Source organism: Pungitius pungitius, chromosome 18, assembly GCF_949316345.1.
Source record: "Pungitius pungitius chromosome 18, fPunPun2.1, whole genome shotgun sequence".
NCBI lineage: Eukaryota > Metazoa > Chordata > Actinopteri > Perciformes > Gasterosteidae > Pungitius > Pungitius pungitius.
In genome coordinates, this window is record NC_084917.1 from 9,208,854 (window position 1) to 9,223,984 (window position 15,131).

At 42.1% G+C, this 15,131-nt stretch overlaps 1 protein-coding gene across 1 annotated transcript in view; it reads right to left on the bottom strand.

Moving 5' to 3' along the window:
- si:dkey-112m2.1 (transmembrane protein 132C) overlaps window positions 1–7,317 on the bottom strand; it is a 103,960-nt gene extending 96,643 nt beyond the window's left edge. Inside the window, exons 1-2 of the mRNA XM_037485027.2 lie at window positions 7,001–7,317; window positions 6,437–6,684 (exon numbers count right to left, since the gene is read on the bottom strand). Coding sequence (XP_037340924.2) covers window positions 6,437–6,503 — 67 coding nt within the window. The 5' untranslated portion in view covers window positions 6,504–6,684; window positions 7,001–7,317. The remainder of the gene's footprint in view (window positions 1–6,436; window positions 6,685–7,000) is intronic.
- Window positions 7,318–15,131: the final 7,814 nt, after the last annotated feature.

Below are 15,131 nucleotides of genomic sequence, written 5' to 3' on the forward strand. Positions count from 1 at the left end.
GTGTGTAATTATGTGCGTCGCGGTGCATCGGGACGGATCTTCAAGCGCCAGCCACGGTTCGGCGCGTTTTATTCCTAATTCTCCAAACGCTGAGTGAAGAAGGAAAACAGGCCAATGTTTCATCTTAATGCTGTTATATGTTGATTATTCTTTCCCTCATCCTTTCCATCTTTGATCCTATTAGTAAAGCCCCACCTGTGGATAAAGAAAGACTCTTTTTCTTTTTTTTGCATCCTTCCTCCCAAGTGGATTACATGCAGTGGATTTCAGGGAGCGCAAATGACCATGTGCTATCACTGAGGAAATAGTTAAGTAGTGAAATCCCTTCATTTGTCATGGTGTCTAAAGCCCCTCGGTATTCTCGGGTTTGAGTCTATGCATGCCTCGGTAATTTTATTCGAGCTGAGCAACCCTGGCTTTTGTGAAGTCTCCATCAATAATGGCTGTATTGTTTATAAGCAAACACAATGAAACCATCGACTACACTCTAAAAACTAGTGTCCACCATTATGCCTGTAATCTGAATTCCCTGCAGAAAAGGGTTCCGCCCTCCTTGTACAGTAAAACCTTTGTGCAACATCATAGTCCTTTCCTGTCAATCACTTAGGTAGCACAGCTAACGACATCAGCCAATGCCATTAGCTGAGGGTGGAAAAGAAACCCTTGCCTTCCAGTTCACTGACTCGCCAAGCCTGACGCTGTTTGTGACTTACTCTGCTGATAAAACAGACACGTTTCCCGCAGTATTATGCCTTTGTACCCAGACATCACGCAACAAGGGCCGTCTTTTGTTCGCATCAAATGAAATACACCATAAAAGGCCTTGGTGGTACGATGTGCTCGTATTTGAACTTTGGATGCTTTGAGCTTTTCTCTGCAAGTCATAAGGTCTGCCAGGTGGATGAAAAGGGTAAATCAGCAAGCGGCAGGATTTGCCTCAAATCCACTGAATCAATTGAGAATTGTTCAATGCCAAAAAAGGCAGTTAGTGTCAGCAACTCATCCAGGCACGGCTCATTTACAGTGCACCTGGGTTAGAAATCAACTTTGTTTTCAAATGAATATTTCACTTAGAATTTAAGGACGATGCAATAAAAAACTACAAAATATTCTGTATGTCATCGACTACTGACCTTTTCTTCCTTTACAGTAGTTCCACAGTTGCCATGGAAATACATTTTACCTTTGCCACCTGCAGTTGGCGGAGAGAGAATTTCAACCCAAATGATTTCTTGATTAGATTTTTCTTATCCACATGTGCAAATGTTAATGAACACATCTAGCAATAACAAAAGATGCTCCATGTATTTCCTTCAATATTTATCCTAAACCACGACTTTCTACCTCCTCATTTAAGCCGTTTCTTCCTGTCACCGGAACATTTTTCCCAATGAACATAATTCAGGAACGAATCTTTGACGCCAAAAAATGGACAACTACAGTATCACACAAATCTGCTACATCTTAGGAGTAAAACTGTGTTAAACTCTCTTTTCCAAAATGTTTGGGTTTTCTGGTCTGGAATGTCTTCCTCATCAATCTCAAATTGTTTTGACGGACAGAAAGAACTCTGAGGAACTGACTGAGAAGAAGCTCAATACCACATAACACGATAACAGGGAAAAGTTTTAGATCCAATTCAATACCAGATGTACAAGTGAATAGGAAAATGCTGATGTTGCCTTCATGTCAGTGTGGTTTTCACAGCTCTTTCATTTGTCCACAAGTAGCCAATAACAACATTGCACCTTGAATCACTTTGATAAATTTGAACACTAGTCTGAGCTAAAATATGTAATTAATGTTTAATCCACAGGGATGATGTGTAATTAAAGGTAGCATGTAAGTAACACTACTTGGGTCGCTCAGTGATGAGCTCAGGCTTTATTGGGTTCCCTCTGGGATGTGTTGAAGTAGAAAAAAATAACAGTGGGGTATAATAAGCTAATTTTGTAAAGCAGACAATCAAGCTGCTTACGTACTAGCCAGAGTGACGTATCACTTAGAACTATTAGTTCAGTTGAACATTAACTTTATTTGTCTTTATTACAGACCTTAGTTCATGGCAGCTTTCATAAGCATACAGAAATGTGATGTTTGTACGACAACTTTTACGCAACAGTGTGCTTTACATGACCTTTTACTTCATGAGATCTGTCCATATGTTGTGATTCATATGATACGACATATTTCTCCCTGGTGCAGTCTTTCCTTCTGCTGATTAGTGAAGCCTTGTGTAGAATGTAGTGTCATACAGAGAATTTCATTCAGTGGTATAACATTATTGCACAGAATTTGTCATTCTTTTGTATATTTGTGGGCTTTTGCTTCACAGGCAAAATGTGTTCCTTTCAGAGTGATACACCTTGACTCTTCCTCCTGAGCGCTTTCTTCTGCCGCAGGAAGACCTGCGACGCCGAACAGGCACAATTCAGTTTAGTATTCCGGTCAAGGCCTCTAGTAAGAAGTATCTTAGTCATTGTTTCATGATAATGAGCGTAACTCACAGAATAGCCTTTTAAACCATTTAAGAAGAACCAAGAGTTTTAAAAAAAGGCAACAGGGGGAGACCATGACCACATAAGTTTCCTACAGCAGTTTATTCGTTTGGCCTCTTCTTTTTCTTTAAGCAGAATTGTGTAGCAGCTGCGACAATCTCCTCCGACAATGAAACCGGGAGATGCTCAAAGCCAGAAAGACGAAGCCCACGAGAGTTTCCTCTCCAGGTGGTGGAAGCCAGGACTTAACAGCCTGAATGTGTGTACAGTGTGCGTGTGTGCTTCCTCTCGCCTAATATTGACATGAGATAATCAGTTTCAAGTCTTACCTCTTTTTTCTTGGCCCATTAGACTGTTAAACACTCACACACACTCACACACACACACACCACAGATTGACCTCAGTCTGGCTAAATCCGCCGGTCAAAGCAGCCGTTTTGATTTTTTTTAATAATGAATATTATGTGTAATATCTACTAATAAACGTGCCTAAATGTTACACACACGCTACCTTTTACAGATTTGGCATTCGGGCTTTTTTTGTTTTTTTAAAGAAACGTGTTGCGTCAAGCAATATTCAACATGCAAACGTTGGTCCCAAAGATTACAACAACAGATTCTTTGAGGTGAAAAACGTTGGAAACTGAGGGACAGGGGGAATACTGCATTTACATGTTGGTGCAATCATTGGAAAAGCATTGCCTGTCATGCCTGTTAAGTCAAATAAAATCAGGCTTTAAACTGACAATGTTTGGACAGACGGAGACTGAAAAAAATCCCTGAACTTAGTCCAGAAAACAGGCTCAAAGCTCAAATAGCACAATATTGATAGTTGTTTGTAAGGCTAAATTGACTAAAAGTCCCAATGGTAGATATTTCTTACATAGCATCAAAGCCAACTCAGTTACAGGATGCATGATTCAAGAATGATTCAGCAGATATAACTGTTCCACTACTATAGCTAATACAGTTGACTTGTGTTCAGGTTTCGCCTGCAGACAATATCAGAAAAGACTTACAGTAACACAAATGGCTCAGGACATTTGTTCCGCACATTATGATCTCTCTTTTTCCCCACACTTAATGTATAATAACGGGAGACTGACTATTCGACCGTGGGATGTTGCGCCAGTTTCTTCTTTGTTGAATATTTTTTGGTTATTGTCATCTTGGGAGTTAGGTTCACAAGTCTTTGCGAATTGCTCACATTCACTTCTGATGCAACTAGTAGTGTACCTTTTATATAAAAAGGCAAACTGTCAGGATGTGGATGTTTGGGTACAACATGAGCTTCTAGAATGTTTGGCTTTCATGTTGGTGACCAGAGTTGGATCATTCACATAATTTTTATTCATTCAAACCACAATCTTTGCCTAAGCTTTGCGTTGGGATTTAGTTTCCTGTTCCTTACAGGCAACAACCTCCGGTTCTGAAAAGTAGCTTTCAATTTGTATTATTCGTGCAACCTGAAATTGCATGGAGCCTGAGAAAAATACCCTCAAACTGTAGGTATGGTCTCGGTCGCTAGTTTCCAGTCGTATTCAATAGAGCATGATGTTCTTTTCGTAAATTGTCGTCACGTGTTCATTTTACCTTGCAGAAAACAGAGGTGGCTGTTCTCCCGCAATCCAATCTAACCGTACCTCTTAGTACACCAACGTCACACAATCTTCCGTTGCCCAGAAACTACATAGCGAAGCAAGTTTTTTTTTTTTTTTTAGGTGACTAAAAAGTTTTCTGCGGCACCTGTTCCGACAGCAACCCGTTGCTTATCTCCTGGCTCCAAACTGTGTGATGAGCCACTGAAGTAGAACTAGTTACTCATAGAGCCCGATCATATTTCATTTAAAAATGTTATTTAACCTCGCTCATACATATTTGCCACACACAGATACTTTGAAAAAAGCTGCACGTGAAAATATATGTATGTGAGTGAATAAAGGGAGAGCGATTATTCAATCAAAGCGGTGGGCTTTTGGTTGTGTATCCAATCCAGGGACTGTGTCCGGGCCCACACAGGTACAAAAGAGCAGGGACGCTCCGAGTGGGGATCCTCCCACTCCTGTTAAAGCAGTGTCCTTTATCCTCAAATACTTCTAAAGAGAGGATGGAGACGACACCGTGTGCAGACAATGGTTGGTATGGCAGGTGTGGGATTAGTAATTTTTTGCCTCCGTGTTAACTGGTAGCGAGACACTTCTTCACCCTTTAAACCTTTTCTACATGACTAAGAAATGACAATCCTTCAATCTGCCATGTTTTATATAAACCCCATCCCCACATCCTATTGCATGCGAGGCTATTAGAAGTACTTCCAAATGTCCTGATGGTCAGTTTGACAGTGTGTGAGTGTGTGTGTGTGCAGGTATCCTCTGCAGTATGTGCCTGTCAGTACGTGTGTCTCAGAGTGACAACCTAGAACCTTTCGGTGAAAGCAATCAGATGGCTAGAGAGTTATAATATCCTCTGAGGCCTGGCACACCAGGGGTTTTGACTGACAGATTGGAAACTGTTTTTTTTTTTTTTTTTCTCCCCCTTCCGCTCCACTTTCAGCTGCAGAGATTAAGTGGCTGACTAGAACCAGGTGGTTACGAATGAATCTTCAGCCAACCTGTATGACTGTGGAGAGGCTTTCAACTAGTGGAAAGAGAAGACTGATAAGAGGCGTCTCTGTCAAACACAAAGCTACGGGGAGGAGAGCTTAGCCCGTCTCGGTCCAAAGGTTAATAAAATTAACCAAATAAACCAAAGGTTACAAATGAAGACAATCTGTCCTGTTTGTTTAATCCGTACAAAAAGTGTGTGAAAAACACCAGTTTTTTACTGGACTTTCTCTGCACAGTGTTCCAAGTGTGTTGTGTCGTCATCCTGAACTTTTCACAATAAGAGTGAAGAATCTCTAAACTGGTTATTATAGAGAAGCTGTGCTTTTATTTGTGCACAGCTTTTGGCATCTCTGCACTTATTTATTCAGCCATTTTATCTAAAGCACTTGTTATACGTTGTTATAAGTGCTTTCAATATATAATGTCTGAACAGGCTTTTGTTGAGTTTGCCAAAATAATTAAACTGGTCTTGTAGCTAATGGACCCAGGTACAAAGAGGCCACAGTATCCCAATGGAGATTTTAAAATTAAATGTTATTGAAGGTTGGACAAAACTACACTAATAAAATAAGTTTGATATAAATAGATGCATTTGTAGTGTTTCTGAATGATCTATGACATCTATCATTTGGTGGTAGCCAAGTGAAACGGTTTATAATTAATATATATATATATATATATATATATACGCCTTATGATTGTCAAATAAACAGCGGGGATGGAAACAAATATATTTTTGTGATCGCACATCTGTGCACACCCCCGCATCTTTCACAAAACACACATTACAGCCAAACATTCACACGCTCGTGGGAAAATACATACATTAGAGCACCCAAAACCATGTACACCACCGAAAAAGCCCTAGATACACTTTACCCACACACAAGATTGTTTTTTCTCCCCCAACTGCAGAACTTGGTGAAGAGATGCAGTCCTCTTTGTCTGGGCCCGTGCCTGCTGTGTAGCCTGTTGTTATCCCTGGTGCTCTGCAGTGCCATCTCTCAAGCCGCGTCCTATTTCAGCGCTGATACAACACCCAAACCCACACATTCCTATATAGGCAACTGTCACAGTTCATTCCTGTTAATGTTACAAGTCATTGTGGATGCTGCCACAGCAGCTTACAGCTAATTATTATGTCTCCCATAAATCATATACGTCCTCTTGGCAGAAAGGAAATCATTTCATTAAATGTTCCAAGCTGACTAAAACCACTCCAGAAGGTTGATGCACGTAAACCTCTCATTCCAGCCGTATGCGCACAAGATGTCATTGGCATTGGCGTAGGTTTCTCCGGGGAGGGTGCGGGGAGTGCGGGGGGGGTCTCACCTGTGCACAGGAGAAAAGCGGTGAGTCCCACGCAGCGAAGCGGTCCCATCTCTCGCCGTGGACTCATGTTGATATAAGGGGGGTGGAGGGTCGGTGGGAGCCGCTGGATAACTCCCTCAGCAGAAAGACGCACAACTTTGCACGCGATGTATCCTCTCTGCGCGGTTCTCCATTTAAAACAAATGCGCTGTATTCCTCGCGACACCGCTTGCCCCTCACGGACACGCGCGCGCGGTCAGCATCGTCCCCTGAAAAACACAGCGAGAGTCAACGTTTGTCTTTAACATTTTACACAGCACACACAGCCCCCCCCCCCCCCCCCCCACCCCCGGGGTGCGTCTGTCACCAAGCTCACCCTACAGCTCCCAGGATGTTTGACAAATACGTGTGATGAACGCGTCATGGATCACACGTCTGCGGGCTTTGGGCACTTGGACACAAACACACTTGGCTATATTTTGGCAACATTTGGCTATAAAGAAAGCAATTCAAACATTTCTAAATCAAATGAGAGTAAGTCTAATAAATGGATGCAGTGTTTATTCCTCCTTCTTTGCTGCTCACCATATTTATCTTATTCCACGGGACACGGCGCCGCTGTCTCATCCAACGCTGCGAACAAAACACAAGCGGCTCCTCTCTTCAGGCTGCGATCATTTCATCCACGAGTCTATGAAGCGCAACAGAAAAGTCCTCAACAATCCCCGCTTTGCAAAGAGATGGGCGACGTTCTTCTTCTTCTTTGGATTTAGAGCGACATACGAACACGCGCGCGATATCTGACGAATTAGTCCTCCAACTTTCCCTGCGATGGAGAAGCGTGCAGTGGCGGCACAGGTGAGAAAGAGAGAAAGAGAGAGAGTGGGGGATCCGCTCCGTGCGCCCTGTGGCCGCGGGCTCAGAGAGTGCTGGTGCAGACACTGAGGACGAAGGGGTAGGGAGGGGGGGGGGGGGCGCGCTCTCTCCGGGCTGGATTGGCAAATTGGAGGTTTTCAACGCGTCGCGTCAGCAAGTATTGTGCAGTTCCATTCCCGCCTCGTGTCACGTGGGAATTGCGCCTTTTGTGTAGTATTAGAGCCGTTTGCAAAAAATGCATATATAAAGAGTGTTTGTGGCAAATTGGAAAAAGGTCGCCTCATATTTGCTTAATTTTTTGGATCAAGGGCGAAAAGGAATATTACACCGGTACAGGTAGACAATCACAGTTGAAAATGCCCACCACTGCACGAGGTGTATTTATTCCATACGGTATGGGGCGGGACTATTCCATAAATGTTGACTAATCAAATTCTAGTCTAATTGACAATGTAAAGAAGTAAAACGGAAATCAGATTTTGACATGCAATACATTGATTAAAACTCAGGTGACAGTGTTTATCAATAACATAAAGTGGCCCGCGTTAAATGTGTATTCTCCCTCAACCTGCTTAATGGATCCTTGGTGTCCATTCAGCGAGGAGACAAGTGGAGTCGTGCAACCTGTTGTGCCACAGGTCGTTCATAAGAGCCAACAGTGCCACCTATGGGGAATCTCTGATTGCAAGCTGCATGCTTGGCGGGAACATCATGTATGAGTCTTCGTTAGGACAAGTGTTGGCTACAACATGTGGTGGCATAACCAATTCTAAGTAGCCTACAGTCCTTGAGTCAATGTACTTACATTCCACCACCTGCCACTAAGTACTAACCATTAAGGTGAATCAAAAGTAAATATAGTTCTGTTATGAATGAGTGGTGTTAAAAAAATTGTAAGTGTGCCATACAATAGTTTTTTTTACCAATCTAACCCTTCAAAGGGCGATGGAGCACAGCTGTTGGTGGGTTTCTTCCTCTGCACCCTGCTGGGTAAAAAGCCCAAGTTGCCAGCGTAAATGCTCGCTATTCCTCAAGCAAAGAGTGAACAAGCCTCAACGGGAAACCGGTGACACATTGAAAGGCAACCATAGCTGAGGCCTCTCCACAACAGCGCTAAACACCAATTACAGGCCATCAGCGGCGAAGGGGTAGAAACCCTGTGGGCTTGGAAGAAAGAGAGGGCTCCGTCCTTAATCCTCCCTTCTCCCTCCTGCCAAATGCTGCGCCAGCAACATTCAAGTAGAATGAGATATTAAAGAAAAAGATGCATTTGAGTTGTCAAATGACAGCTTCCGAGGAAGGCGTCCCATGCCCCGTTGGCAGTTGCTTAAGGAGTTGACATGAAATAAGAATTGCGTGTTGTCGTTGTGTTTGTGTTTTATGCAGAGTTTTCACTTCCATTATAAAGCATTTGACTTCAGCGGCTTTCTCTGATCTTGGCCTGTCACTCATTCTAAAAATACCCAAACATTGAATTATAATGTTTCCTGCGCAGTATTCATGGCACCCAGTATGCGTCAGTATGTTTTTACATAAAATGGCAACTATCAGATAAGTGCACTCAGTCAAAAGCTTTTTCTTTCTTGTAAAATTACTTTTTACATCATCTGGGTTTTGCCCCCACTTTGACTTTAAAAGGTTTTTTCCTTTCCATTTTTTGTCCCAAAGTTTAAAGTTCTACAGGCATATAAATATTCTAAGAAAGCCTTATAGCTCTGACCATTATTATCCTGCCTTGCTTATAATGTTGCTCATGTAATAACTTAACTTTATAGCAATTATCATGAATTTCACTGATGAGAACATTGGGATCCATGCTCACAAAACCAAATGTTAAATCTCAGTCTCAATTTTCTCTCTCTCTCTCTCTTTTTTTTACAATACAAAATAGTAATATATAACTTATGTTTTACCCACTTCATTTAAATCCTTTTTGATTACCTGTCTGGACTACTTTGTCCAGTTCAGATAGAACTACTCTATGTAACAAGACATAAACGTGCTGCAGTTTACTCCACAGGACTGAAGTTATTCTTCCTGTTCCACCTTAAGGTTTCCCACATTGACTCTTTTATAAGCTACTAATGAAACATGCAAAAATAGACTTAAAACAGATTATCTGATGGCAGTATGAGAGGCGCGGAAAGACTCGGCGTGACCTCGCACAGACGCGCAGCCTGGCTGTGAAATTTTAACTGGCGTCTACCTCGTGGTGAGCAGGAGTCCCCTGGGATGTCACTCCGTTGGCTCTGAGCGTCTCCTGCTTTCGCTCGGGGAAGAGCTGTTAACGCTGCAAGTTCAGTTTACATAATGGCAACAGGTGTATAGAGTTTGCAGAAACGGCTCACCTAAAATACATCTCTCATTCTCTTAATAAGGGGTCTTTTAAGAGAGCTGAACAACATCAAGTCACGGAAAGTGACAATTCCAACAGTAGTCACATGTGAAGACCAGGGTCAGGTCAGGAGTCAGAGAGGCGTTATGAACGTGGCATAACTACGCCGATTAATGTACACACACTGAAATGCATGCTTTTATGCATTTTTCAAACTAAGGTTAATCCGTGTCCTCTGCATTCAAAGGAATAGATGGAGGACACCTCACTAACAGGATTATTTTTACACTCTCCTTGTGCCTTTTTTTTCCTCTTAAATCATACACCTCTAGATCTATATCGAACATTTTAAATGAAAAAAATATTGTTGTTTTTTAGAAAGCATCACACCTTTAAACGTATCAAAATGTAAAGCAGCTATGATCAACATATGTGGTTAAAACTATGCATCAAATGACCGTATTCTTTTGAGTAACAGGGAGGATACGGGTGTTTAACGGCCTTTGATAACACGGCATGTTCAATCTGTTCGCCGCTGGCATTACGACTAAATAACCTGTGCACAGTGATCTATGGGTAAACAGGCCGATGTTCTATTTGCTGGGGGGGGGAGTTCTCCCCGGTCAGTATCTCCTCCACTAGTAACCCTTTCATAATAACACAGCAACACAAGTGGCATCAAGCAGGGAATCTTAAAGGCCTGAGTGAAGTATTAATCACATCTGCCTTCCTCCATAAATGTTTAATTGAGCCGGTTAGCTGGAGGCCCGGGTGCCCCGTTAAAGTTTTTACACCAAAAGATTTACCTGTGAAACCGATTTCTCCCTAATGCAGTGGATATTGAACTCACCGGCGTAGAGAGCGGAAGAGAGAGCAGAAGAATGAGTCAGTGTCACTGATATAACGCAAACACAAATACAAATACTGTACAAAAACATATGCTTTTTAAGGGGTCATTGCCAGAAGCTGACCTAATAATGGATATGAAAGGAATACAGTGTTATGCCATCCTCCCATCGGGAGCAGCGCCAACAATATCATAATGTGCTGATGAATCAGAGAAGAGAGGCAGACGCACGACGATACGTAATGAATAAAAGATCAGAGCACGTCTCCTTTCTCAACGCGAAGCACCTTTTCAGATATTCCTCCTCGCTCACGAGGGACCGGAGAGGTTAGAGAGGAGCGTGTCACTGAAACTCACGGAGGAACGGGAACACTTGGAGAGGGCCATTAGTGGTCGAGCAGCCGGTTTTATCTCTCCAGAAGGGTTTTCTACGAGCACAGCACGTTCCATTTATCAATGGCTTACCGCTGTACAACTGGCCTGGGTCCCAAGTGAGCCTGGGTTCCTGCGAAGCTTTTGGACGGCCTGGCAGCTTCGTGTTCACGAGGCAGCGGAACCCGAAACCTCGAGCATAGTTCCGGTCAGCATGTAAACCGGGTGCACTGTGGTAGCAAAGCAGTAAACATCACCCGGGTCATAACTTGTTTTCTTTTAATTATATCCCGAAGTTCGAATCCTTCAGATGTCAGACTCGGTCAACAAGTGGTTAAATACAGGTCTCACAATTCTGGGTCTTTTTATATACTCTGTCGGAAATAGTACAGAGGAGCAATCACTTTACAGCACCTGCGAGCAAACAACAAAAATAATTGGCCTTTTTCCATTATGCCGCGAGCAACGAATTTGTATTTCTCGTTGATTATGGTGCAAGTGGTTTTCCACTCAGCAACACCAAGAGCTGCAAAACGAGTCGGCCGCATGGCTAAGGCCGTGGTAGGTGTGCAGCCCCGCGGCCCGCTGATCTTAGTCTGAATGCTCGGCTTGAATGCTTTTCATTGAAAGCAACTGTAGAAAAGAGGTGTTGAGTCCACATGGGATGTAACTTAATACAGCTGTGTTGTCGCTATTGGAAAGTGAACGCTCAACAGTGGATCTGATTTTAAATGGGAAAAACAGTCAGGCTGGATTGTATCCACGCATCATTTCATGCCTTTCCCCTGTGCGTGTGAGCAATTTGAGTGCTGAAATAGGCGCACCCCGCCACTAACAATTCAATCCACAACAGAAGACAAGGATAGAGACCGTGAATGCAAATGGTAGAAAAAGTATGTGGTTTGAATTATAGCTAAATGTGTCTCCACATAAACACAAGAGATTGCTGGATACTTGAGTGCCGTTTTCAGTTTGAGCTATTTCACATCTCTTTTTTTTTAACATTTTAGGCAGTTTGCTAACGCGGGAATGCTCTGATTACCACAACAGTAACTATCACTTAGCTTCCATTCATTTTCAGAAGAAACCAGCAAGATGTGTATTGAGAACATATCATCGTCAATGTAATACTTGTAACACTGTGCATTATTTTAGGCTCAATGGTTGGAGGTTTTTTACTGAGGCCCTCCATCACAGTTGACATCTTTTTTTACATTTTTACCTTACACAGGCTTTCACCTTTGAGAACCAGCACTTAAACTAAGTTGAAAATCTGTTGTACTTATGAATTCCGTTGAGATTGCCCTCTTCATTGAAGCTTTTTGTGCTCCAACAGTGCAGGAAATTAATAGGACCTTTACTTCCACAGCCGTCAAATGTATATTCCATTAACTACAGGAAACCATAGCAACTGTACATGTTCTTCAAGCAGTGTTTGAAGAATTTTTGGTTGGACTTTAATATATTTTAAGTTATGTCGGTGGTAGGCAGTGGTAATCGCATGTTGGCATAAGATCATTTCTCGTCTAAAAAAAACTCAATGGAGAGAATCCCACTACACATTGTTGTGTTGTTCATGTCCGCCTATTCAATTATGTCCAGACATAAGTACAAATTCTCCCATTGTGCTGATGACAACCTGAGAAACACCATAATCATTTTGACACACTTTCGCCTTTCTTATTCGTCTGATTTCTATGAAAACAAATGACTCCAATAAGAGTTACTCTCTGTTTTTGTTCATTTTCTGATGACTTTTAACTCACTCATTTGTTATATATCACACACAGTCTGGCTTCAGTTTAGGGATAGTTTGAAGAAAACATTTCTCTTGTTTCCAGATTTGTTCCTATTAGTATTTCTCGAGGATACATCAGCTGGTTCCCACAGGGAATGCGTTCTCTTCCAGTCAAAATCACTGAAGTATTGATTAGCTGTATTACACCCTTGCCGCTGCCATTGGGCAGACTTGAACCGAGGCTGTTAGCTGATCTGTATTGATTATTGAGGACAAATGTATGGAGGATATGCTGCTACTCCAAATAAATGCTTCTTTCCCTGTCCTGTCCATATTTCTCGATTCGGAACATAAATATTCCTGAAAAGTTTGAGATAAATTGGAAATCAGAAGTGAAAAATATAGAAATATATTAGCCAGTGGTTTACTCTTCTGGTTCAGCACCTTTGACATGATTAAAAAAAGGATCAAACACACACATCAATAGACAAATAAATCTACAGTTGTAAGTGCAAAAACAAGCTTACGCTCAACAGTTATTCCATCACGAGGCCCGCTTCTTGCTGCGTCCTCTGTCTGATGTCAGGGTGGAGTAATTAACATTCATCAGTCTCAAAGAGAGACCTTTCTCCGAACAAGGGGATAATGATGTGTTACCTGCAACGGTCATTACTTTCCCGCACTGCTCCCTCGACCATTACCAACAACTGGCAATCAGGGATGGAGCTCCGATCAAGGCCGAACTGTCATCAGCTGCTCTTATACGCTCTGGAGCAGGTAATACTGAGTGACCGGCCAATTTAACGTGGCAGGCCCAACTTGCAAAGTTCACGACCAGCGAAAAAGACATTAGATCTAATGTGCTCTCAAATGGGAAACGATATATTGGAGAAAAAGTTCATTACCATTCCTGAATAAAAATTAAATATCAGACTTTGTGCTCACACTGCCATCAGGGTAGTTAATGGGTGTAGCGCGTTTGGTGCACTGTGGGCGGAAATGTGTTAGATTCAGTTCCCATCACAATAAATGACATGTTCCCATGCCGAGTACTATGGCCCCCTCTTTCATTGTTCTTTACACGCACATGGCCAATCCACTTGTAACCAACAACCAATAGCCAACAGCAAACACAGTTCTACCAAGCAATGTTTGGTCTCAAAGTTTACACAGCTGCTTTAAAGCCCCTGAAAACATGGTTTCAAATTTGAATAACTCCCCTTTGGCATTAAACATTCGCAACTACGTAAGCAACAGGGTTAAAGTTCAGAAAAAAAACAACCTACATGGATATATATGAATAGTTTACAAGTCCATCCATGATTTTTTCTTTCTGCTTATCCAGGGCTCGGTTCGTCTTGCCAAAAGGCTTTCCAGGGTATTTTAGATGTCTACAGCCACGTTTTCCAGCTCATCCTGGGGACCCCCAAGGTGTCCTCCGGCCAGATGACATATATAATCCCTCCAGCGTGTTCTGGCTCTATCTCTTATTTCTTACTCGATGGGCGTGCACAGGAAACCTCTGAGTGAGGCGTCCTGGAGCCATTCTGAATAGATGTCCAGTAGAGCTACCCCACGCTGCGCCCCTTGAGTAAGTGATCCCATTCCTTTGTTTGCTACCAATCGCTCATAGTGACTGTTTAAATGTTAATGGAAAGATTGAGATCTTTGCCTTGCAGCTAAGAATCCTCTTCACCACAAGGGCGCATGATTTTATTTATATTTTTGTTCAATTCCCAGTTTAGATGCATAAGTTATTGTTTTCTATTTTCAGAAGTTTGCATATTTGATACCTTTACGTTCTCATACTCTTTTCTGTCATTTCACACAGCTCACACACACACACACACACACGTACGCACGCACACACACACACCAACATCTGTTCAGTGTAACTGCAGTAGGGGGAAAACTTCATCACCAACTCTCACACACATACACCAATAACACAAGATAAAATAAAATGATAGCAAATACAATTGCAAACAAGTTGTAAAGATAGGGCACTATATCATATAGTTGCACGTAAGATATAAAAATGAAAGAGTAAGAAATCAATCCGAACCAGCGCCACATGCACTGTGTTCCAACCCCGCCCCCAGATCGGATAATTTTACCGACGAGGAGAGATGGACAGATTTGTGAGTGTTGTAAAGTCATGATTTCAGATGAGTCTGTCACAGAAAAAAGTTTGGGAACCACTGGTGTGTCATCACAAATTAAACCTCATCCATTTCAAACCTGTGAGAGGAGGACAAACAAATACACAAACGGCAGAAATGTTTTTTAACTTCTTTTTCAACTTTGCGAAAGAATTGTGGGTTCCTGGATTCCCTGACTGCTATTGTATTAGAAGAATAGGTTCCTTAAGAGTGTTGATATCACCTTCTGCCACAGTCTGCTCAGACAAATTCAAATTTTAATTAACGCACATGTTTTTATGTACTAATATTCATGCTGAATTAAGTATTGAAACCCACGATTCCACGTTTCGCATGCACCACTTCATCAAAATAAAATATTTGATATGACTCGCTCTTCAGTTGGT